Genomic DNA, 27198 nt, shown 5'->3' with positions numbered 1-27198 from the left:
GTGAAAATTCAACTATTTTTTTTTTAATATTTGTGTATTGTATCATTACAATAAACATTGAAATGAAGCACATATTATTTGAGTCAATACCAATTAATGAATCTATTACTATTTTTAAAGGTTAATATTTGTTGTAGGTATAATTAATTTCAACAACTTATTATTTTCATATAAAATAATAACACCATTACATTTTGCAAACGCTTATTTCCCATTTTCCCATACCTGGCCAATTTTGCTTCCTATAAAGAGGTAGTTTTATCTATTCATAAAAATTTGCCATTTAAGCTCCTTATTCTAGTTTTCCCAACCAAACAACATTTAGATTTAACCTCAAGAATAAAATATTCTGAACCAAACAAGAATTTAGGATGATTCCATGTAACCCATGGGCTAACTATGTTACAAAGGGTTACTATTGAAATGGGATGGCACCATTAGTATTGCACCGTTCCAGCATGAAAATAGTACCGAGACGGGACCAGGTCACCAAAATGGGCAAAATCAGAACATATTGGCCATCTAGTATAGCTGATATGAAGCTTGTCCAAATTAGGATGGCACTTTTTTATTCCTTTTAAAGCATGGGAATTGGATGAACCACCATCCTGATTGGTTCCGACCAGTACAAGCTAGTACCAATCAATACAAAGCCCATCCCAATCAAAACAGCATTCTTGGAGGGGGGGGAAAAGGATAGAGGGCCATGATGGTTGACCCGAGTGAAGTGTGAAAGACATCAATCGAATATTAAATCAAGTACAAAATCATACTAGAAATAAATTGTTCAACTCAATAATGAAAGGAAACGTGTTAGATTATTCAAAGCTACCAACTGCGAATCCTCTGAACTTTGCATCCATCTATCTAAATCGTTACGAGTTTTGACCATGAGTGATAGGGATGAGGGAACAAACTTTGTTCCCTGTGAGCAATTCATTCCCATAGTCATTGTGCTATAAGTCAACAAATGCCAGCTAGATCAAATACTGTAGGCACCAACAGAAACTTCAGTTCAATTCTTATTCATATTGCACATCAAAAAAAAAAATGACGTAATATTCACATACATATCAAAACCCCCCAAAAAATGAAAAACAATAAGGAAAACAAAAACCCTGAAATTTCGGTACTAGTATGCACCAGTCCCAACCCAAGAAAGAGCCTGTACAGTATGGATCAGTACCATATCGTTCATGTGAAAGATCGGTACCACCCTCAATACCGGTATTTCAATCCTTGGCTAGGAATAATTATTCTAATGGTGCTATTCCGCAACCAAACGCAGCCTAAACGGTTAACACTAGGTTTTCTCCTCTCTTGAAAATGCTCTCTTGCTTCAATTTCATGAATGATTTTCAACATTAATTTCCATGGTGAGTGGATATTTGGAACCTCATAGAATGGCAAGGAAGCTAGTAGAGGCCTCCTTCATGGATTATGTTGCTTTAGTTCATGCATGGACAAGTTTGACTTCTTTGGTCAAGGTGTCTTAGCTTATGCTGAATCAAGTGTAGTCGGTTAGGCATTTAAACAAAGGTTAAATTGGTGTAGCCAGCCAGATCCTCGCTTGACCGACCTGGAATGGAGAACATTAATAATCTTTAAATTTCATCAATTGAATGTGGGATCTTGGATTAAGAATAATTAAGTTTAGATCAGCAAGCAGATTAAGTATGTAGTTTGTCTAGTTCGAACATTTGGGTTTATTTACTACTTCCTGGGTTAACGACGATTAGGCTTTCTAGTTGAATAGGTCAAGTTGGATTATGGTGTAATTATGTGGTTAGGAAAAAAGAGCTAGGTTTGGTTAAGTAGGTTTTTAAAATGAAACCTTGACTCCTAAGGGATTACTATATGATAAAGGGTAATGATGAAAAAAAAATGTCAGTTGATTGTTGATTCCCATATTGAGAACAATGTAGTCGAGTTTTCAAGTTTGCCAAATTTCTCCTCTCAAATTAAAATATCAGCAATAATCTTTTCCATAAAACTACAAAGTTAATGATTAAATGATGCTAAAGATTTCTCAAGCAATGTTTCAGCTTCTCATCAACTTCGGTCAAGAAACTGATAGAATATCACCATCAATGAAAGATTGTTTGCGTTATATGAATATCACAATCTTCTCTGACTAAAAGAAAATTGCCAGTTTTATTTTATTATAGCAAAAATTCTGACTAGATGAAGGAAAAAGATGCTCTTATGTAGTCTCAATATTAGTGTAAATCTCCTACTCAAGTAAAGAATATTTATGTCAAAGAACATCCTGAAGTTTTTATAATTCAGATTCCTAAAGAGAAGGAGGTAGTATAGGTCTAAATTAGGTTTGCTTTAGTTATTTTGATTTTTTATTTTAATTTTGGTTAGTTTGCTGGTCTTTTGAGTCTTAGATGTCTTTTATTTAAGGGGATAGGTTAATTATTTTCTTGCAATTTTCATATAAATCTTTAGGGTTAGTTTCCTAGTGGTTTTTAAGTCCTAAGTGAGTGCATCTATCATCTAAAAGTCCTAGATGGGACGTAATTTGGGTTAAAAAGCAACTCATTAGGATTGTGATTTGAAAAGATTTTTAAGGTCTTCATTGAAAAGGGTTGATTCGACGCTCAATGGACCATTTGATGGTCCAATACAACATTGACCCTCTAATCACATATCGAGATGCGTGGAAACAAAGTTTCTTATGTTTATACAATGAATTAAAGCATTGTTGTTGATATTCATGACACATGCAGTGCACATTGCTGCATGTCTCCACACTCTTAAATTGGGATCAAGGGCCAGCACTGCATCAAACCATTAAATGGTTCAATAAGCATTCAAATCCACCTGCTTCTGTTTAATGTGGATCCCATGAAATTACGAATTTACCATTTTTAAAAAACCTCTAGTTGTCTTTTATTATAAAAATCAATAGATTCAATATAATGGAGTTCTTAGTTGATTAGAAATCCTATTATGAGTCAAACAATGTAAGTTGTCCTTGGTCCATTATAGATAAGTTGAGTCCGATGGTTAGCAAAAATTGTTTTAAGGTTGTTAGAGGATATATGCATACATGCATACATATACATATATATATGTGTGTGTCTATGTGCCTGCGTATGTATTTATGGAATATGGATCCATGAGGAATGATTAATTAATGAACCATGCATAGTTTATGTATTACTTTTGAATGAAATGACTCCTTTGTGTAGGTCTTGTTTGTCCTTCATCATCTTTCCTCTCTCCACTACTTCACCATAATTCCAACCATCCTTTTCCCATCTTTTACACTCTTGTCTTGCTGTTTTGACTAAGAAGGAAAAAAAAATATTCAGATCTACTCAGATCAGGAACTTATTCAACTCACATCAAGCGACTGCATTAGAACTTCACATGAAAAAAAATCTGACCTACTATAGAACACAATTCTAGTAATTCAAGACTGCTTACTCAATCTCTAACCAAAATAAGATCAATACATGCTAGTCATATTCACATTAAAACTCTAAAAGCAAACCCAAAAGATAGCCACTAGAACATATATGAACCCCTGCCCAAACTACTCACACACACAAACACAGAGAGAGATAGGTTGGACTACTCTTGGAAATATTTGGCCCTTTTGTCACTGGGTGTGCTCTAAGATTTGGGCAAATTATAATATAGAATTCCAAAAATCCTTATTCTATCCTCCCCATTATAGGCCTACCTTCTCTGCCTTATGTCCCTACCTTGCAACCTCCTTAATGCCAAGTCATCTCATTGCAAGGGCCACCATACCCTTCCCCGTATTATCGAAACAGCTGCTCCAACAAATACACCTTACAACCTCCTGCCTCCAAATGATGCCAAGCCCATCTCATTGTAGGGCTTGTGACACCTTATGTTGTCACAATGGCATTGTTGAACCCGCTACTCCAATTAACCAGCATACCATGCCTCTGGCAGGCCCATCTCATTGCTGAGAACATGGCACCTTCCAATTCGTCATCAAAGCAACATTGTCAACCCTTTGCTTGAGCAATTGACCAGCATGCCACGCCCCCTTGTCTTTTTTTTTTTCTGTTTCCTACCTGGTCCCTCCTCTCCTAGCCACTACCAAACTCATCCAACCAATGGTGGTGGTGCTACAACCCTGTCTTATTCCCTCATGATCAAGAAGAGCCCGCCACCCTGAATCAAGTGATAGCGAACCTAAACACATGGTGGTTTTGAGTGGCAACGGTCAGACTAACGGAAGAAGGCAATAGTTGGCATTGGCTAGAGTAGCAGAGGAAGAAGTTGATGTGGTCATGGGCACAATGTAGGTTTGGGTTGTGGGTAAAGAGAATGTAGAGGACGATAGATGGAACATGGAAAAAGATAGGTAGAAGTGCTATTAGAAAGTGAATCAGCTCATTGTTTCCCTTCTTATGCACTCTAAATAGTCAAGATAGAAACCTCATGGATAAAAACTTTGAGTATTTGGATTCAAATACTCTTAAGTTTAGCCCAATTAACTCTATATACAAACACATACACAATTGGTATTTGGCACACACAATACACATAACTGTAGTTGTCAAAAGCTCAAGGCGGACTAAGGCACCAAGGTCTCTTGAAGCTTAGGTGCAAGGGGCAACACAAGGAATGTACCTCGATGAAGTGAGGCGCAGAGTACTAATATACATATAAACAGTAATGAATAAATAATTCTAAAAGTATAACAATGAATGATCAATTTATAAATATAAATAGAAGCATTATAAATCATATTTATACATATATAAAAGACATGGCATGCAAAATATCAAAAGTTGAATATAATAAGTTAATAAGCCACACAAAATAACTATATCGTACTACTACCAAGTACGAACTATTGAACCACATAAAAATATTGAACCATAAGAAAGTTAAAAGTGTTCTAAACTCAGAACATGAAAGCAAGCATATCAGTATAGTCATCCAAAATACAACTAAAAAGAGACCAAGATATCCAACATGAGACCTAATCCCCTAAAGATCATCATCATCATCAAGTGCAACATCGTCTACATCTTTATCAGATTTAAATTCTCCATAATCTTCCTCTTTGGTCTCATCTGAAGGACCAGCAACACCACCATTGGCAAAGAAGAAGAAAAGCAGAGGAGGAGGAGCAACAGCAATAAGGCAGAGGAGGAGGAGAAGGAGGAGGAGGAAAAGAAGAAGAAGAGGAGGAGGAAGAGGAGTACCAGCACAGGCAATAACAGTCGCATGGACAATAGGGCGAGAAGAAGGAAAAGAATAGGAGCACTAACTACAGGGCAAACAACAACAACAATGATGACAACAACAAGAAGGGCTTAACCGAGAGTAGAGAAATCTGCCAGAGAAATCAGAGCCCTTAGATCAAGGTTCACAATCTAAAAGCCGGACCCCGCACTAGTACCATGTTGATACAATATCTGTACGGCCAGTACAGAGGTCGGTTCAACGTACTGAGACTCGTCGTCCCCCCATACTGAGTCTCGATTTGATACTAGTACGATATGATACGTCCAATACAAGGTAGTATACACTGATACAGCAAACTTTGCCCTAGATCCATCGGAGGAGCGCTTGTTCCTCTCAATCGAATGTTGATTCCTCTCAATCAAGCCTTCAAATCCCTAATCTACTCCTTCACTCTTTTGGCAGATTGATCTTGTGGCTGAAATTAAAAGATGAAGAGATAAACTTTTGAGTGCTTACATCTGTGTTTTTTAAGGCACATTTTTTAAGCACCTAAGCAGGTGGGCCTTGCCTGGGGCTAGTTGACGCAATTAGGCTGGACTTCATGAGCCTTGCACTTAGGCATGCTTTTGACAATAACCGGTTCCTTCTCATTCTGTCTCAATTCCATAACCGGTTCAACTTCCTTGGGATAAGTACCCAACATAGTCGATGCCCTCTTTCTTTCCTTCTCAAATGATGATGAAGAAGACCCTCTACATGGCTAACCATAAAACTTGGCCGTCTATACAACAATTACATCCCCCCAATCCTTAACGTCTTCTAGATTCCTAATCTGAAATCCCAAGTCCGTTAGAATCATTCCTAGATTGTACCACTACATGTCTCAATGCACCTTCAGTAGATACCCAACAATAGAGTCCTTAGTTGATGGTCCTAAATTGGCAACCACTTCGAATGATGGACCACGATCGATATTTCTTTTGATTGATGGATCCATGATTGAAAATCCTCCTTTGGTTATTTCACTATAAACTTCCCAATGCATTAACTTAAGATGAAATCTTCGATCGAGAGTATTCTTCTTTTGCACTACATCCACCGACTGGACTAGCCTATTGATGAAGGGCTTGGATCATGAGACAAATTACCTATTATGATGATCTCTAAGCCCTTGTCGAACTGCTATGAGTGTCAATGGAACATAATGGAGCATCGAAATTATATGACAGCACAATTAATCATGTACCCATTTTGTATGTCTAGACAAATTTTCTATTTTGATGATCTAAGCCCCCGTCCAACTGCTAAGAACGTCAATGGAACATACTGGAGCATCAAAATTACTTGATGGTCCAAAATTGTTCATGTATCAAGCTTGTCTGATATTTAATTAGTTAGAGATATTTGGTTAGTTGGCCCTTAAGTAACTTAGTTATTAACTTACTTGGCCACCAAGTTAGTCCTTTTATAATCACGTGTTCACTGACTCACAAGTAACTTGGTCTCCAAGTTGTTTTTCTTTGGTTACTTACTCCCTAAGTCAAGGTAAGTTTTATATATATATATATATATAGTGAATAGTGAAAGGACAGTCATGAGTTGTATTGTATGAGTTTATGTTGCTGAGAAGGTGGTTTATTTCCTCATATCCCTCTCTTCTCCTATACCTCTATCTTGTCTCCCTTTCACTCTCCTCTCTCTCTCTCTCTATTCTCTTTCTTTTTTCTACCCTTCACAACTTTCTTCTTCTCTTTATTTCCTAGACCATCCTTGCACAAGGAACATCTATATTAACATGGGACAACATTCATGTCCCATTACCACATTATTTAGATCTTGTATCACCATCAAGTTAGACATGAGTTTTTTTTTTTTGTTTTGTTTTTCTTTTTGTTTTTTTTTTTTTTTGTGGGGGGGGGGGGGGGGGGGGGGGGGGGGGGGGTGTTGTTGCTGAAGAAAGGATAATGTGAAGGATTAGTTAAATAGCTAAAAGCATGTATGCTAGAAGTACTCAAGTTTGTAAACAAGATTAGGAAAAAGGGATGACCTCCCCAAAAAGTAAAACTAAGTAACTAGGTTTGATGTCCATGGTTATGATCATGGACTCTTGAGAAATTCACCAAAGGAATAAATCTTTAATAGAAATTGATGTGAACAATTAGCAACATATGAGTGGGATTTGAAATAAAAAATTGCATATTTTATTTTCGATGGCGATAAAAATTTAAAATCTCATTTTACGCATGAAAGCTCTTTCATATAATTAATCCCATTACCCACACCCGTCCACCCAACACCTCCCCCACCCCCTTCACAAAAAGAGGAAAAAATAACAGAGATGAAAACTCAGATGTATAGCTACAGATAGAAATTGTTCAGGCTAATTGTCGATTTGGGACTTATCGGATTCCAATGAAATTTAACTACTAGGAATTTCAAACAGATGCTATAGTCGATGAAAGCTGAAAAATGACTGGATGTAGACCAGATATTAATATATGCATATTCTTGTTTGTTTTATTTAACAGATATTAAATGGATATCATATCTAAATTTGTTTAACGTAAATATGGACAGAAGTTTCTTTTAGTGAATGCAATGTAAATGAGATAATATTAGTTGTCTTGCATGTACAATTTTTATTTGCTCAACGAGCATGCATGTCCAACTTTGTTTCATTATTTTTCTAAAACAAACAAATGATTGTACAAAGAACAATAAAGAGGTAAGTGCGCTCAATCACATAATCCTTTCACTAGATCTTAGTAACACAAATAAGATACAAATTGTGGATTAAACAACTCAATCTTGGTGATTCAAGGGTGGAACCAACCAGGTTAAAAATGTCACTATTGAATGAAAATGGACAGCATGAATGCTGTCCCATGTTAATCCCATTTTGGCATTTACTAACGCCGCACAAATATAAGAAGTAGAGCTTAAAATGGAACGGATACAGATCAGATTTCTACATCTATATCCTCATCCACTTTTATTTTGGATGATACTAATACAGATATAAATATTGGTCAAATACAAACATTTGTGTCCACATCCAGCTGTATTCGGGTATAGAAACAGATACGAAAGTAGCCAATTGCTTCTACGCCTATTGAAGACTACATCATGAATAATAATCGGTGCATGCAACAGGTTGATGAATGACTAAATACAAAGGGCTTAATATGAATTATAGCAAATAATGAAATTCAAGAGAAGCAAGCTATGGACTTGAGAGATAAATAATGGACATTTTTTAGAGAATGATATTGCTGTATGAAAACATCCACAAGCACCTAAAATTTCATATTACAACATAGAAACAGCACCGTCAAAAATACTCAGAGGCAAAATATTGCGCTCATCATGGAGTCATGTGAGAAAAATATAAATCCCCGCAAATCAAACGAGGATACATCAATATTCCCAGAAAAATAAAAAAAGAAAATCCTCACAACCTAAAAGACAGGACACTTCAAGTCAGTTCAAACTAATTCAACTGGATGCACATTCCACAGGAAAAAGGAGAAAAAAGTAAAAAAAAAAATGACATCAGAAGCATCATACTTCAGATTAAGGAGATCGCAAGTTGGCAGTGAACTAAACGTGCCTTTATATCCATAAGTGTTCTCTGCGGTATTCACGCACAAGGACTGGCACACTTGTGGGTGGGAGCTGCAACAACACAAATGTAACATAGCATGCACCTTCGGTTAAAATTAAATGATGATGATAAAACTAAAAAGGCAAAACTCTCACTAAGGCATGGCTAGTTAATAGTTTCCCTCATTCTTAGACCTTAAATAAACATACAGCACACTTAATCAATGATATCTAAGAAAGAGGAAACTGAGAAAGATTAAATGGAGCATATGTGAAGCAGGTATTTTCTATTTTCTGTACAATTCAAGTTAGCATTGATCAAACTGTAGCATTGCCCCACTCTAGTTGCCTATGTTTCTATTCCAAGACATTGCACTAGTCTCTTGAAAAAACATTAGGTTAAGACCTTAAACTAGGTCAGAAAGATCATCATTCACTTCATAAATTAATCCAATAGTGTGGTAACAACTTGAAAACATGGTTAAATAGAATTAGAGAGGGTTGACCATAAATTCCATGCATGCCAGAAGTGATCCACAATCCCCTGAAGCGATCCACAATCCATGATGTAACATGGAAATATAGAAAAAGATGGGAAAGGCTCAGGAGATTGTACAAAACATAAGATGGCAGCAGTCACAGTAGAAATAAGATAAATGTACATGAAATAGATAAGAAAGAAATGAACCATCAAAAATTACCAGCCATAAATATGAAAATTCAGTCATATACAATGCTTATACATAGTCAAGAGTGCAAAAGTAACTACATTATGCTGCTTTATGTGCAGAAAAAAACACAATCAAGAAGAGAAGTGCTTTGCAGGAATTGATCCAGATCTACAAAGTTGTCATACATATATGAAAAGAATCAAGTTTTTCTCAGACTAATCCTTATCAATGATTCAAATATCAAGGAACTAGGGTGCATCAACAGCTACAAGGGTGCATCAACAACTGGCTAGTACAATAAGCTCAATTTCACAAGCTGTATCCGCCAAGGTTTTAAATGTCAGGACCTAGCCCCTTAACATTTTTCCCCATGGTACTGGTACCAAATGTACATACCGAAACTGACAACTTCCACAAAATTGAAACATCATCAATATTGACCAGTTCGGCTGGTACAATACAACAGTTGGTATAGTATCATCAATACAAACCAATACAGCAGATACATACTGGTACAGCTGTTTCATTGTCCCAGCACACATACCAATGCAGGTTTCATGCCAAAACAGTACAATACTGGTTGTATCGTCCCATTCCAGCAGTTTTTCAAACCTTGATACCCATAAGGGTACAGACCTATACACTTCAATACAGCCAATATGCCCTTGCTACAGCCCAGTTTGGTCTCCAAATTTGTTGTTTGGCCTTTCTTCATATGCTCTATTATTATAATGCTTAATTTGGCACAATATGGTAAGGGTATTAGTTTAAATGTTGTTTCCTATTTAATGTGTGCTGAAACTAACTGCTAATATGATACAAAGCTTCACATGACTTGCCAAAAAACTACACCAAAAAACTATACGTGCATTAGCACCAGGAATGCAATTAGTGTACTGGCAATCAAAGAATTAATAAATGATATTGAAGATGATAGTACACTAAAAAATAGTCAGTACTAATTTGACAAATGAACAAAGCAAATATGCATTGAACCAAACAACAATTCATGTATTTAACATAGAAATGTAGTCCCTTAGAAGGGTTGAAGTATCAGTATCAATCCCTTACCGACACCTTAGGGTGCCAACACTAACACATAGTACACCTACTAGTGCTGGCACAACAAAAATGAGGTGCATAACATATGTTGGTACAATGTAATACCAAGGGACATGCCATTAATAATAAGCCCACAAGGGTTGTAGTATTAATATCTTACCAATATGGTAGGGTACCATAGTAACACATAAGTGCATCCACTGGTGCTGGTACAACAAAAGTGAGGTGCATACCGTATGTTGGTATGGTGTCATAACAAGTGATGTACCAATATCAATATCTTAGTACATTATGGTACAATCGGTATGCAAATATGCACTTAATTTAGATCCTTGCCTATGCTCACCTCAATGTCACATCAAGTGGGCTCGTACATGTCTAACAACCCATCACATACACAAAATATATTGATGTGTGTAACACTCAAACACAAATATGTATGTTGAGAAGTTGTTCGGTATCATTTCAGGTGAGATGTTTTGAGTTTAGCAATGTTTGGGTAACATAAACTTCATGAGCCTTTAAGATTTGTAAAGTACCTTGTCATTTAAATGTTGAAAGTTGGAGCCAACTCTCTGGAATTTGAAGCAAAAATAAAAAATCAACAATTTTATAGGGAAATTTTTGGTATTTTTATTGATCCCAGACAGAGGGATTGTGCTTTAGTTACTTGTGATATCTTAAGAAAATGTACATTTAAATGATATTCATGCAAATAATTTTGTATTTAGTCTGTCAGTCTGTTAGTAGTTTGTCTGCTTCCTAGTTTTTCTCATCTTAGAATAATTGAAAGCACCACAAAAAAGGGGGTTTAGAAGCTCTCTGATCAGTATGAGTGATCACAACCAGTCTGGGGCCAGTTCAGGCCCGATCTACCCTAGTTGAGCATAACTTAGCGGTCCACCCAAACCATGGTATGCTGGGCCCTGGGATACCTCGACTAAAGCACATCTATGTTTGACTAGACCTTGCATATTAGAAAATCTAGGAGCTTACAAGCAACGAGGACTTGAAGCATTCCAGCCAACAATTCTGTATCAATAGATACGGAACATGCAACACATTTACTTAAGTGGTGATAGTTACACTAAAACAAATACAACTAGCCATTTATTATAGACATCATAACTTTTAATGTGGTCAAGAAGTTCCATAAAGGAGCTTACATGGAAGATCATGAGTACCACAACCATGTTAAATTCTGTGCTATAAAAATTAATAAATGAAATACAGCTCAGCGCAAATCTAGAATGGTATAATAATGGGAAATTGAACTTGTATAGCTTACCTATCTCAAATATCAGAGTTTCCTTGGGCAATTTTACTTAAAATGAGAGATTTTATTCCTTGTGCTAGAATTGAGGCAGAAACTTCTAATATGTTCTACCTTGAGAATGCATTTTATTCAAACATAATTATAAATGATGATTTGCTCTTGAAAAGCATATCCAATGAAACTTATTCAACATATACTGGTGAGAGATTTTGATCAAACACAACCATTTGACAAAGAAAAATAAGTTGAACCAAAGACAATGTTTTTTTTTAATTCATTTTGCCATAGCTCGTAGAAATTTAGAAACTCAACTTGAAAGCTTGAAGAGTCAACTTACCATTCCATAATCTGTTATGATCATCGATACATAGTCAGAAGGAGTTGCATCATAACTGTTAATGCAACATATGAAAATAAGTTTTCTTTTTCAGAAATATAAGAATAATATTGAACAGTATAAAATATAAATTACGGATAATACGTGAGATTTAGAAGTTGCAAATTCTCATTGTCAGCCCAGTTATCGAGATGATTCAAATCTTTCCATCCAGGAACCTTTGAAATGACATCTGGATCACCTGGAAGTAAAATAGTAGGTCTATAAAATAGTATTCCAAATCAATATCACCAACACAAAGCAAGTCAAGAAATCAAATAAAACAAATAAAGCATTACATGCATACCAAGTTCATTGGAGCATATAGAATCAAGTTGCACCCTTTCATGAAATTTATATGCCTCACAACATACTAGAACAGGAACCTGGAAGGCATGTGCAGCCATGGCTACACATGCCGTTCCAACTCTTGAGTAAACTGTTCCGTTAGATAAGACTGATGAAGCTCCTAAAAAAACTCGTGTGACTTCATGCATGATATACGAGATGGCATTTATATGTGTGTATGTACAGTTAAGGCCTTTTGCCACCAATCTGCAGAGCAATGCCTGCCCATCAAGCTTTGGACGGGAGTCAACTACCACCACACGGAAGTGCTTTCCAAGCTCAAGAGCATATAGGAATATCATTTCAACAACAGAAGATGACCCGTAAGTGAGAAGAACATCACCATCTCTAATCTTTGTAACAGCATGCCTAACTATAACCTTATCTGCAATCACGATTTTCTCATTTATGAAACGATCAATATCAGATTGAAGACTAGATTTTGCTTCTGATTCTGACAGCGTATGTGGTAACTTGGCAATCCTACTCTTCAAAAATTTAATAGCATTTCCCATGCTAATAGAAAGGGGCCTACACTCAATAAAAAATGACACATAACTGCCAATTTTTGCAGTCAGATCTCGAACAAGAGCTTTTTCCGGGGGTGTAGAGTAGTCTTTAATTGCCTCTTTGAAAGCTAAAAGCATTGCAATGCAACGAGCATTGCCACCTGAGATATCCCCTGATAAATACTGAAGTCCGACCTGATGACATTGGCAAGCAAACAGTTAGATAAGATGATGTCAAATATTGTTGCTCGGAGGAGCACACATATCGCTATTGCATGCAAGAAACAAAGTATCTTATGTCATTACCACATATATAACACCATGCATCAAAAACTAAAAATCATTATAGAAAAAGAATTTTAACCTAATTGAAGATATATACATCTATAATCATGGAAATATCCATACTAAAAAAGACGAACACAAAAGAAAAGCATGATCAATACATTATCAAGGAAAGCAAGACTTACAGCAATGTAGATTTTTAAAAATTTGTTATTCTTAGCATAATTGCTTGATAAGTACATAGATACCAAAATAACATGATAATACCAGTAAGGCGCCTGCCCCATAAAGGAGTAAACATTTGGTCTATCCATCTCTTGCAGCACATTTTCAGATCTTTGCATACGTCAATACTTAACTGTGGGTATGCATTGATGCAGAACAGCTGTCACGATGATACAAATTAAAACACCAGAGAACCAAAATTCATTCTCTCAAAAATTTCCTTCTCTAATAGAGAAATTTGTTGTTCATTTCGATGAAAGGAGTAAACATTTGGTCCCTACATCTCTTGCACATTTTCAGATCTTTGCATATGTGCATACTTAACTGTGGATATGCATTGCATAGCCCTTTTACAAGAGAATATTCACCAGCAATAATTCCATTTGAAGAGGTGAGAGGTCAAAAACTGATCATACCAAATCTATATGGGCATATGGAACCCACAGCAAGTCAAAAACAGACTTGTCCTGAGCTTTTACAGATATGCAACTAACAACATCTTTATTATTAAAGAAAAAGATAAAAGAAAAAGCTAGATAACTGGCAGCCAATATATCCGTTCTTGAATGTTACATTCATCCAAACACACCAAGAGACAAATTATAAGCTACCAACGGTGCATTAAATCTGTGTGATGCAATGCATCTCTGCTAATGAGTTCAACAAATTTCACGTTTGCAACACTACAGTCTAAGAAATACTCAACTTTCTGAACAACAGGCAAGTGATATGGCTAAACAAGTACCTTGTAAACAGAAGGATGAATTGGATCAAGTTGAAAAAACTTTGATTCAAGATCTGGAAGCTGAGTTCCACGGATATACTGAGGCAAATGCCGGAATAATTCAACTCTGCTTCTTGCTTCAGATTGATTGACCACTGCACGTCTTTTAGCCTTTTCAACCCTATGTTTATCATCAAATTGCATACGAGGGTGAGGAACATCCTTCTTTCTGTCCTTTTCAGGAAGCCGGTCAACAACCTTCTTTTCAGATGACGTAACTGGAGCTGTAACCTGAGGCCCATCTTTCCTTTGTGAAGAAGGTTTCGCTACCTTACCCTGTTTTAAAGCAGGAACTGCACCTCCAGAAGACGCTGAAGGCTTGACTCCACCTATAATCATCACCATTAAAAAGCATGCAAAATACAATGAATTTTCCATAAGGAGATTTACGAGATGATAATATAAACATTCAGGTGAGAAACATGCATATAGATGCCAAAAAATGGAAAAGAAAAAAGTGAATGCAGATAAAGAACTAAGCTGACATTAAGGGGCTTTTTGGTTTTCAAGTCTCATCAAAATGGGTTACACTTTACACAAATCTAAAATAAATGAATTTTATAAAAGTGCATGTCTTTTAGCTACCCCTAAAACATGTTTTGCAAAAACTTGTATGCCACGAAACCTGAAAAATGAATTTTCTGAATAATAACCCACCCCCTTTTATTCATAAAATCTGTCCTGCATAAAATCAGATTTTATGATTTCTGTTTCAATAAGATTAGACAGCCGTTCTTTGGTGCCAAAGCTGTACCACTTTGAACAAAACCCACCAAGAGTTCTTGAAATGTAACTGATACGAGGGTAAAATAGCCTCATAGTAAGAGTTTCAGAAGTCCTGAATGTAAAGATGCAATCCCAGGAAATAGCATTTGATATGTATTACTTTCCATTTTTTGGAAACAATATTACTTTCTGTTTCAAGTATTGAAAGAAAATAAAGATATTTTGATAAAGATGATCAAAGTGGTGAGAAAAGCTACTTCACAGAAAAGCCCTCTCATTTAAGAAGGTCAATTATGAGAGAAAGTCAATTATGAAGAAATAAAATTGATTTCCCTTTGTAAATGGTGGAAAACAGTTTACAAACACATTCCCCAGAAAAACATCTAAAAAGCATTTGTATGCAACCAATTTCCTAGATTTTGTCAAATAATTTGATCCAGTAATCCTTTAGTTAGCCACACAAGCAGCTCATGTAAAAGATAGACATATTATGACCACAGAAAAAGTTTTCATATTGAAGATTCCAATACTCTCAAGCATTCATTTATTATTAAAAAGAAAAAAAAGGAAAGTAAATTCTTGTAGACATCAGTTTTAAGTAACACATGATTCTACTCCCCCCCCCCCAAAACAACAACAAACACCCTCCCTCCCATGTATCTTTGTGAAACATGAATAAGATTACGAACTGAGCAAAGAAATTATAATAAATCTGGATTGAATTACAGATGGTGATTATTATTTGGAGCACTCACTCTACTTTCTAGAGAGAGACTGAGAGTTCCTCCCTTTTCCTCGTATAAATCCTAATCCTAGTCGTCACACCAACCCCTCTTAGGGCTGCTCAGCCCTCTGTGACCAGGGATCCCACCCCCCATCCCCCTCCTCTCTCTCTGCCCCATCACTTCTCTACCCTCACCCTTATTCTTCCTCTTCTTTCCATGATGAGGGAGCCCTAACCCCTTTGGTTTTTATGGCCATACCAATGGAGCAAAGTATAATGATGGGAGTAGTAATGTTGCACATTCCAGGCGAGGCCATGGTAACAAGCTCAAGCTGAGGATGGCATGTGGAGGTGGTGGTGGCAAGCTCAAGCCTAGGACGGTGTGTAGAGACCATGACTGTGAGCTCAGGCTGCAATCTACAAGTTGAGGCCGTGATGGTGCAGCTTGCTGACAAGGCAAGGTGTTGCAACATCAAAGCGAGGCCATGGTGGCGCAGAAGCGAGGCCATGGTGGCATTGAAGCAAGGTCATGGTGGTGTCGCACCGTCAAGGCAATGCCATAGCTAAGGATGAAATGTGGAGGCCACAACAATAAGTAGGCCAAGGATGTCACATGGAGTGAGTTGCAACAAGCACAGGCCACTGATTGAGGGTTGAAGCCACAACAGTGAAGCACGATGTTGAGGTGAGAGGGGTCGGGTTGAGAGCTGCAATTTCGATGCCGAGCCGAAGAACAGCAGAGTGTTCACAGTGGCATCGGCGAAGGAGACGGAGGAGGCTACGAGGGTGATAACATGAAGGAGCACTGGATGATGAAGTAGCCAAGTATCAGAGATAGGCCACACCTATTTAGGCAAAAGGGCAGCCTATATTGATGGTGGCATCAACGGCATCGGAACTAGTGAGGCAATGATCATTCGACGATGATCGCAGGCCGGTCCAGTATCTAGATCGAACTAGACCGGGCTACAACATTGTGGTCATTGGGTCAAGTATCGGAAGATGGATCTCAGGAGCTATCAAAATTGAATTTTAAATGGAATGGAGCAATTAGACTGGACTAGTAATTGTTTGGCCTGCACTGGGAGTGAATTGGGGTTTGTATGTTTTGCTTAGTCGGTTCCTTTGGTTGGGCCTTCATGGATGTTTGGTTGCTTGGGTGTGGGTTCCACCTCCCCACCTCTCCTCTAAATTTTTTTCTTTTCCTCTTCTCCTCTTCTCGATTCTCTACTTTCTTGGCTTCTTTCTGTACTTCATTTCATCTATCAATGAAATTTTGTGGTGGATTCCCATTGTTTTGCTCAAAAACACAATGAATGACTGGTCTATGGCACAGTTTTCATATAGAGCTGCATGTAGTCACCACTGGCCATGGAACTGCTTGAAGATGTTTGAAATAAAATGTTTTTCTCTTGGTTAGAAAAATATGTGCAAGGCCAACAAGGAATGTCTTGGAAAGTAGGATGCTAAAACAAAAGATTTGGCTTTTTTAAAGAAAACAAAACATCTCCAAAAACCTGGTTGCTCTACCAAGTCTTAAAATTGCAAATATAGGCAATAGAATGACAAAAAATAAAATGATATCACTGCTCATTGCAAGGTGTGGTCTAACAGAGTACATGCACAAGTAGCCTAGTTCAAATTTGCCATTGAAAATGGATTACTTTTGGATGGTCAAGGCCAAGGGACACGATTCTCGAAATAAAGGTTCCTAAGCATTTGGAAAGTTACCTCTTGGGCTACTCCAAATTTGGTAAGAAAAATATTAAGGCACGGGAAGCCACAAAACGGGAAACATAAAATAAGGGCTTAGCATTATCCCATGGTCTCAGTGAGAAGTTGGAGAATATGTTTTTCTTCTTCACTCACCAAAGCTATTTAACTTAGTTTTAGGTCATCTGATGGAAGTCTTTGAGGTTCTAGATCCTCTAAAACAAATATATTGACCATATGATGGCATCATATAGGGTCCACCCTCATACATGGGCTGCTTGGGAGGGGTGTGTTCCTCCTACGCTTCCAAGATTAATGTTGAAAAGCCAGGAATCAGAAGTTTCTTGCACAAAGTTCTATAAAGAAACATTGTGAAGTTCAAATTACATCATTTTTGCATCATTCACAAGAAGAAAGAAAAGAACAGTTGATCCTTGAATTGCAACGAATCCATGATCAACTGGATAAATGGAGATATCTTGGGCTTCCAATCAATCTAATTGAAATTAACATATTTGGGGGGCACCACCTCTGACCATTTTTTACTTCATGCAAATCAAGATGTATAGGAAAAGAACTACCAACAGAAAATAATTGAATTGTCCATGATATAAAAGGGAGAAATGATTCTATAAGTGCTTTAAATTTGCAGAAAAACATCAACAGATAAAATTGTCGAGAAGGTCGAATGTACATGGATCCTAAGATTGGCAAAAATAAGAATCCAACCTGAAAAGTAAAGATGCAGCACAGCAACAATCCTGATTGCAAAGTAATAAAGCTGGGGAGATGCTTTCCCCATGTGCCAATCCAAAAGCAGAGATCTTAACAAGCCTAAGCTTTGAACAGTCACAATATGGAACGGAGAGACAAGACAATGGAACAAAATAAAAGAAGTTTAGAGGAATTTCCAGACAGTGAGATACTTTTTCACTTCATAGGGGATTTTCCCATCAATAGGAAGTAACAGCACGGTTGGGCTTGTAGAGCAGAATCCATGTGCATGAGATAAGCTCTGCTGCTTATTCACCATTGTTTTGAATGATAAAGTTTTGATGGTCCAAAAGAAATGAATATCATCAGTTGTCATCCTATTTTTCAGCTTCCTTGATAAAGTTATATCCCTGCTTAGCAACTACAGACAACTTCCCTGAAATTTAAGCAGGATATTTAAGAAACTATTGCCTTCTTCCAGTTAAATGCTCGTGATGAGTTCAAACAAGCTCTTCATAAGAATGTGGCATTCATCATAAGCCAGATACATGAAAATAAAGATCAAAAAAATTAATGTGACTACTCTCCACAATTTCTTGTCAGTCATTGAAAAATGATTTGAAAATGAAGTGCGACATGATTCACGCTCCAAAATCATAACCATGCGATGCCTAAGGTGTACTTTTGGTGTGCAGCTAGAGCACACATCTCTTGATAGTTGATACTCTCTCGGAGAATGTATGGATGGTAGTGTTTGCCTTGTCTTCCTACATCTTCTTAAGTGTTTACATATGATTAATCCCCCCAAATTGAAGCACCTTTTAGAGTGCAAATGGATCAGGTCAGACCGGGTCATAAGTGACCCGACCTGACCTAGTTCCTTCTTCGGATCCTAATGTTGGAACCAGATCCAACCCAATAGAAGATCGGGTCGGGCAGGGTTCATGCATAACCTGGTCTCAACCCAAAAATTTTGGATCCGAATCGGGTCTAGGTCACACATAGAGTTCTAAAGTGAAAGAGTTAAATTTGGACAAAAGAAAATCCTAACTTCATCATAAGATATGAATATCTCTTTCGAAGCATGTTATGACACATTCAGCATAACATTTTTTTTCAAATATGGCTTAGAAAATAATTGAAGAGAGTTCCAAAAGTCGAGCGTTCCCTGTAAATTATACGAATTATAATTCGTAAAGATATCTAATCGACTAAAACAGAGCATGGATAGAATGCCAAGTCAATCATAGTATCAATCTACAATCTAAACGTCAAACTTCCCATCCAAGGATATTAGTTAGCTATCTAGTTTGCCACAACATTCCCTACGTCATGTGAATAAATCAGATCAAGAAGCTTGGATTGGTGGGATGATGACACCATTTATTTCAAACCAAATAATTGATGATGGATACCACCATTAAATGGTTCAACATATTCTAGCACATAATTCCTAGTGCTTCCAATAATTCCTAGTGCTTCCAAGCACTATACTTTTATTTCGACCATATTATGCACAAATGAAGTTTATAAATGCAGTTTACAAATTTTCTACATGCTAAGACCTGTATATGGGTAAACCATCAATTAAAATAAACTTGCACAACCTATTCTATGGTTAGTGCTTTATAAATTATGAAGTAAAACAAGGAACAAGGTCAAAGAATCTAACAATAAATGTAACTAAAAATTCCATCATTTATGGTTTTCAATTTTTTAACCTAGTTTCTTTGTTAAACTATTCCACAATTGACGTTTGTTCCATTATATGCTAACACAAACCACATAACTTATGTCATCGAGTAATAGGTCAAAAGACCCAAATTAGACCCATATAACAATCAGGTTGTTCAGGTCGTGACAAAGCTCAATAAACCCCTACTCAACCCAAAATATGGAAGGGGTCCAAATTTGGAACGGGTTCGAATCGGGTCTATGTGGGTCAGATCAATTCGGGCCATGGGTCAACCCACCCCTTTTGCAGCCTTACCTTTATGGAAGGAGCCAGTCAACTTCATGCTTCACAAAGTAGGATCATAATCGTAATTTAAGAGATGCGCATTAATTGAATGAAAATAGACATGGATATAACAATTTCTTTGTGGCAACTAATTCAAGTACTCACTAATTTAGGCATGTACTTTTTATTTTAGTATGAATGCAGAACATTGTGATGAGTATATCCAGTTCATATATATATATGTGTGTGTGTGCGCGCGCGCGGACTTGGCTACACTCAAGTGAGAGAGAATGGACTTGGCTACACTTGAGCAGTTCTCCACTCAGATCCAGTCAGATTTAGATTGAACAATAAAAGTCTCATATCGATAATCGGAGCTGTTGAATGTGATCTACTACCTCTAAACTACACAAAAAATCATGTGATTTGGAGATCCCTAGCTTATACAACAAGTTATCAAAAAACCATATATAATTTGATAATATTTAGACTGTCTAATTTTTTGATCGCTTAATACATAGGTCAAGGATCTCCTAATTACATGATTTTTAGCGTGTAAGCAGTTTCGAGATAGTAGATCACATCCAACAACTTGGATCATCAATGTGGAACCTCCATCATTCAAAATAAACATGACCGGAGGTAAATGGATATCCACTCAAGTGAAGCTAAGTCTAGCTATACATACATACATACATACATATATATACAATATCAAAGTTTAAGGTAAAATAGCATCAACATTTTGCAAGCTCCTAATAATTCAAGTGGTGCTACGCAGCTCTGGTTTCAATTATCTGCTAATATCATAAATTCTCTAATCCCTTGTCTTAGTTGTCTCAATCATTTCATAGAATATGCATATTGATTAGAACATCAGCTCCATGATCATTAGCACCTCTTACCACAATAGTGAACATCATTAGCAGAATAGAACTAAATAACATCTTAACATATTGCCAAATAATGCACTGCCTACTTTCAGTCAGAATTGGCAATACAAATAGATAATAATTGTCTACAAGTTGTCTAAGTTTTGGTACCCAACCAACAGGTATTCATTCACAAGTTTACAGTTTGCTTCATAAACATTAACAAGTCCTACTAATCACAGTAAGACAGCATTACCAGCTTTTCTTCCTAGCAACTTTCATCAATGTTATATGAGGTATTCCTCTCCTCTTCCAACTACTTTGACACAATTTCAGGTCTCTCTCCTTTTCAAAGCCTCCTGGGACCCAAGTTTCTCTTTCTACATGCCTACAAAATCTAAATCAGGTTCCTAATTATTTCCTTCACTTAATTGACAAAGAATCCATTTTACCATTTTTATAGCTGCCTCTCAGCTTGTTTGAGGTAATCCTCACAAATATATGTGCTGATATATATAACACCCCACATACACGCACAAAAAAAAAAAAGACAGGTCACAAAAGCAGCAATACTCATAATATAGAATACATTTAATGTGCATTAAAGAAATTTTCTTATAAGAACAATCCATATAAGCAGCTTATTTGAGAAATTTAAAACTATTAGAAACTTAAAAATGATAAATCGATATAAAATCACATGAGAATCTAATGCACATAGACTTATTGAGCAAAAATAATAAATAAATGAATAAATAAATAAATAAATAGAAAGAACAAATTGATCACCAGCCTCTTTTGCTGCAGCCTTTGCTGCACGCTGAGCCTCTTGAATGGCACGCCTCTCAGCTTTTGACGTTTTCTGTTTCTGTGGCTTTGAGGTCCCTTCATTCTGCATTTCAATCAAAGCTCCTCCATCTTTTTCTGCAAAATGTCACTTGCTGGAAGTAGGAACCAATAGCATTAACTAAAATATTACAGTCTGCAACATAAAAGCTCAAGAGCAACATTTTGGGGTCAAAATCTGTTTCAGAGAAAAATGCCAAAAGCACATAAATGCATATAACACGCACTTCAAATACGTAATTTTACAAAAAAAGGTACGAAAAAGTACATTTGTGGAAAGTAAATTGAAGTTGCTATTGAGTTATAATTAGATATCATATACAGATGTGATTTTTTAAAAAGGATATAAATATGATATTGCTCTGAACATGTTGAACAACATCCAAATGGTTACATCCAAGGACACAATTTTAGATTAAACTTAACTTTCTTCTCCCTAAACAAGCCAAAATGTGTTTTATCTTTGGTTACATAGACCTGCATTGTAATTGAAGTGGCCAAAATTCCAACATTCATCTGTATATAAAACATAGAAATCATGTTAATTGGCGGTATGTTAGACGTTCTAGCCATATGTCATTTGCTAACCTTTTTCTTAGACTTAAGAAAGCAATTTTAGTTATATGCTCCTACTCAGTGGGTGGGACGGGTGTCTTTTGACAACATCATGTATGGGAGTCTAGGGACTTCGTTTTAATATGTTAGTGACTGATATTTAAACATAATTGTGAGTAGGGACCACTCATATAAAGTGGCCGGCCATAGGGTTTGTGGAAATGGACATTTCAATGAGTAAAAGAACGTTGCTGTCTTCTTCATTGTTTCCTCTTCCTTCATGTGAGACTTCCAGGGAATGTCTGGGAAAACCTTTTTCCTCTCTAACCTCCTCTAACCTTTCTTTCTTCCCTTCTTATTCTTTGAGCCTTTCTTGCTGATTTCCCTTTCCTTCTGATGCACCTGTATGTCCAGAACCCCAACTCTGAGGTTGTTGACATCTCCTGCTGCAAACAGCCACCAGCCGCACTGTCAACAGTAGCTGGTCTTCACCAGGTTGCTGCCAGCCTACCTGCAGACCTGAAAACAGGCCTGATCTGTTTCAGAAATATCCAGAACCAGCCACTCCGCAAATCTGGGCTGTTTCCCTTGGAGTTTGGCCTTTTCTTTGATCCCCATTGAAGCCTTCTTCAATCTATCTACACCTGAAAACCCAATCAGCCTCTGCAGTCCCAAGATTACCATTTTTTCCATGGCCCTTTACAACTTGCTATTATGCCTCCACCTAATCAGCTTACAACAGCCCATTTTTAGTTTTTCCAGATCACCATTTAAGCAGGCAGATTGCAAAAACCTGTTGCTGTTTGATAAAGTTCTCTCTCTCTCTCTCTCTCTCTCTCTCTCTCTCTCTCTGTGTGTGTGTGTGTGTGGCTTTACAAGACTGGTTGGGAGGATGTTCATGCATCTTAAGGAATGATCCCAGGTTGAAAATTGCCAAGCTTGAACTCTGTCTGACTTTTTGTTTCTTGCTGGAATTTGCAGGTAGTCTAGTGTTTTGATTGCCTAAATAATTTGAGTCTCAACTCAAATCATATACTGCATGCACATTAGGTTAGATAGATCAATTGCATTACCACTGTTATCTGGTTATTTATTCCCCTAAGTAGTCTCATTTTCTTTCATATTTGTTGGCATTGCATTACATTTTATTTCATACATTCTAGGTGATCACATAGAGTTCCCATTGGGTCTGTCCTGCATTAGTATTTTACTAAGTAGGTTAGTACATTGTTGTTGCATTTAATGCAATAAGAATCAACACAGTTTAAGCATAATTATGTAAGTTATGGTCTTAGATAACTTAAAACACAATAAAATAATGTGAAGCAACTCACCTTGATTTTTTTAATTTTGTTTTTTCCATTTTTTTACTTTTACTAACTTTTTGACTGAAATTCTGAAATTCGGTATGAAACAACCACTACAAAACCACAACCGTACCTAGGGCAACAAAACTGAAACTCGAGGTTTTGAAACCTTGCCCTTCAATATAGCCAACATTTACTACCCTCCCCTCTTCACACCAACCTACCCTTAAGCATCTGTTTCACTCTTTAGTTTTCCTAGCCTCACTATTTGATGTTCATGGCACTATTATACCACAAATGAATTTATGCTGGATCACCTTGAAATAATTACATGCTAAAGGCCAAGGAGACTCATAAAAGTCGAAACTATTTTAAATTGTTGTTATATCATTGTTTGACATTAATATATCACAAAATATGAATGTTCAACTTAAGTGCCACTGGTTTTACATACTGTCATATGTGCCATTGTCAGCTTACATGTATATAGCTAAATGGTTAAACAAACAATAAGCATTTTATATTTTTAGTGGTAAATATACAGTTGAATGGAATCATTGAGAAGCTTTGAATTTAACCAGAACTCGCAAATTCATCAGCATTCTAGTTTTTAATTTAGAAAACAAAGGGGAACATAAACATGAGAGCAAGGTTTTAAAAAACAAATGCACCCCATATTTTGGCATGTACCATGTACCGTACTGTATTGTATTGGTAAACTATTGGTAGATACAAGGGCATACCAATGGTACATATCATGCCAGATCAAGACCAATATGCCCTCATACATGCTACTTCAAACCTTGCGTGAGAAGATTACGAACTCTTGAATCTTGAGTTAAGAGGGATATCCACCTCATGCCGATGGCTCCAATTCATAAAGTGATTTGATGATTTAATGTAGGACCGATGATCAAAAATTGAATCACTTAAGGGTCAACATAAAGGCACTCGTCATAGTGGACAAAGGTTATTCCTCAAATTAAATTAGTAGGTTTGCTATGGGTAACCAGAGTTTTGTATGTAGAAAAATCATTTTTTCCTATAAGTATTACTATTTAAGTATTTGTTAAAGGGACAATTAATAGAGTTCTAGTTATTTTTAAGGGGATAAAATGAAAATAGCCTACCAAAACAAAGGTGTTATTTTGATAATGTCCTAGTGATTAGAAGCAAGAGCATTTCCTAAATATGTCAAAAAAAAAAAAAAACAAATCCCTTTAAAGCAGATAACATACAATTTTTTGAAGTTGTTCTCCTTATCAACACTACACCTACAATCATCTATTTTTTTGCTGAAACCTACAATCATCTATCACCACAGCTAATTGACCAACATTCCATCACCAATGACACCCACCACTCTTTGAACAGGCATCAGCCCTCATCTTTTCCATTGCATATCGTACACAATCCTATAACATATAGATTAATTTTCATATAGGTTATCATTTTTTAAGATAACTTAGAAAGAGGTTGAAAACCATGTTTGATTCCGGCCATTATGTCAGCATATTAGTGATTATCTTATAAAAATTATTTGACAAAATTGAAGACCTGAGAGTTATAATGTTAGAGGCATGATGTTCAATGAACTAAAAGTAACAAAAGAGAATCCAATCTTTCATTGAAAAATATACTTCATCAATACAATATCCTTGGGAGAGAATCAAAACCTCGATCCTCATTATACTCAAAACCATATGAAAGAAATTAAAGGAACCCTTCCAAACATTATGCATTCAAAACCATGTGAAAGATACCAAAGGAACCCTTCCAAACATTAAGCATTCGAAAGCATGTGAAGAAATCAAAGGAATCATTCCAATCATTAAGCATCCTTCAATTTCATGCTAAATACCTTCGCCCTCAACTCTTCCTCCTCACACTCCTTTTACTATACAACCTTTAATAACTAATCTAACATTGTGAGAAACTTCCTTCTGGATTTATAAAGGTACACACACCTTCCTGATAGATATCCCCAAACAGAATGACTCGATCTACAATCTTACCCTTGACTCAATTGATCAGGGGATACTCCTGATCTCCTTCAAATACCAAACTATCAAACATAGGGAGGGCTGCAGAGTAATTTGAATCCGAAACAGAAATAGTACAAAAGATATATGTTTTTATTATTGAATTAATAGTTCCTCGCCTCCTTGTACATAACAAAAAAAATAAATAAATAATAAATAAGACGATCTGCTCGAACTTTTTGTTGATCTCTAAGATGTGAATAATTCTAGTGGAGCGATCAATCAATAATTTCAAATTTTTAATTAGTGCTACGAAAACAAAACCCTAGACAAGCACATTGTAGTCTGCAATCATCAGTTTTAATATTTTTTCCCTGGTAAACAAAAACTTGGACAGCACAGGGCGTATGGCATACCTGACACGCCGGGCAGCGCCTTCACCACCGAGGCAGTCGTCAGGCTGCTCTTGGGAGTGCTCCCGCCACCGCCGCCGCCAGTGGTTTTCATAGCCATCATCTCCCCGCTAGTCGCCGGGAAGGACGAAGCGAACTTGCCCGAGCCTCTCCTGCCGAGCCAGGTGGAAGTGGGCACCTCGTTGGAGAACTCGGAGCCGGCGTCGAGCCCGCTGGAGGGCGACATCATCGGGGACGAGCCAAGGAGGGTCTCAGAGGGGTTGTAGCTCCCGACAGGGATCTGGACGGTGTCGCGGCGGAGATGAGAGGCTGGGACGGGGACGGGAACGGGGGCGGCCGCGGTGGCGGCGGAGCGGGCGAGGGAGGAGAGGCCGTCGGCAGAGGCGTGGCGGGGTGGGGGGATCATGACAGGGGATATGGAGCTCCCCGGGAGGGAGACGTCGAGGGCGGGCGGGGAGGTGGAGCAGGCGTCGGTGGGGACGGAGTGGGAGCGGGCGGGCGGCAGGGTGGCGCCCGGCGTGATGAAGCCCACCTGCCGGACCTTGGGGTCGATGACCGTCCGCGGGGCCCGGCGGAGCTCCATGGATCGGGTGGCGCCCGCGGCAGATGGCGGCGGAGAACGGTGGAGGAGAGGGGGCGGGGGAGCGACGGCCAAGAGGAATTGGAAGGGGAAATGGAGGAATTGGCTTCTAGGAGGGTTGGGTTAGGGTTTGGAAGGAAGTGGGGTTGGAGCTGAACGAAGGGCCAGTCGGTGCGGGAGCTATTGGATTTTCCTCAGAATATTTATTTTATAAATAATATTATCCAATCTTATGTTTATGCTATTTTTGAAAGGGTTATATTTTTAATTATGTTTATTTTTATTTTTTTATTTTTTTTATTTTTTTTAATTTTATTAACTTTTTCCCAGTACCAGTTTGGCCAGATTTACCATCCTCTTATATTTCAGTGCACAAGATAAATTGCTCCCTGATATAAATCAACCCTGGGTGGCTGCCTGCATATTGCATAATAACAAAGTTTCATACCTACTTAAAAAAATAAATTCTACTTGATTTTA

The 27198-nt window shown here is 37.3% G+C and overlaps 1 protein-coding gene across 3 annotated transcripts; it reads right to left on the bottom strand.

The window, feature by feature from the left end:
- Positions 1-8418: 8418 nt before the first annotated feature.
- LOC103705747 (translation initiation factor eIF-2B subunit delta-like) lies at positions 8419-26908 on the bottom strand. Of its 3 annotated transcripts, none has more exons than XM_008789588.4 (7): positions 26142-26908; positions 21825-21959; positions 14288-14655; positions 12483-13227; positions 12281-12377; positions 12137-12191; positions 8419-8862 (listed from the first exon to the last, which is right to left on the bottom strand). In XM_008789588.4, exons 1-7 carry the CDS (start codon positions 26719-26721, stop codon positions 8800-8802), a joined length of 2043 nt encoding a protein of 680 aa, XP_008787810.1. In that variant the 5' UTR covers positions 26722-26908; the 3' UTR covers positions 8419-8799. The 3 variants fall into 3 exon arrangements, with proteins under 3 accessions (XP_008787810.1, XP_017697914.1, XP_008787811.1); XM_017842425.3 differs by having other exon boundaries at positions 21825-21976; positions 26142-26264; XM_008789589.4 differs by lacking the exons at positions 21825-21959; positions 26142-26908 and adding an exon at positions 18219-18555.
- Between the last annotated feature and the right edge of the window lie 290 nt (positions 26909-27198).

This window comes from Phoenix dactylifera, chromosome 16 (assembly GCF_009389715.1).
Source record: "Phoenix dactylifera cultivar Barhee BC4 chromosome 16, palm_55x_up_171113_PBpolish2nd_filt_p, whole genome shotgun sequence".
Lineage (NCBI taxonomy): Eukaryota > Viridiplantae > Streptophyta > Magnoliopsida > Arecales > Arecaceae > Phoenix > Phoenix dactylifera.
This window is presented reverse-complemented; position numbering and strand designations above follow the sequence as displayed.

Bases quoted from the DNA above. Each gene is read 5' to 3' on its own strand.
- LOC103705747 (XM_008789588.4), bottom strand. From the start codon at position 26,721: ATGGAGCTCCGCCGGGCCCCGCGGACGGTCATCGACCCCAAGGTCCGG. The intron at 13,228-14,287 runs GTACTTGTTTAG...CAATGTCATCAG, and splicing joins TTCATCCTTCTGTTTACAAG to GTCGGACTTCAGTATTTATC. The intron at 12,378-12,482 runs GTATGCATGTAA...TTTTACTTCCAG, and splicing joins TATATGCTCCAATGAACTTG to GTGATCCAGATGTCATTTCA.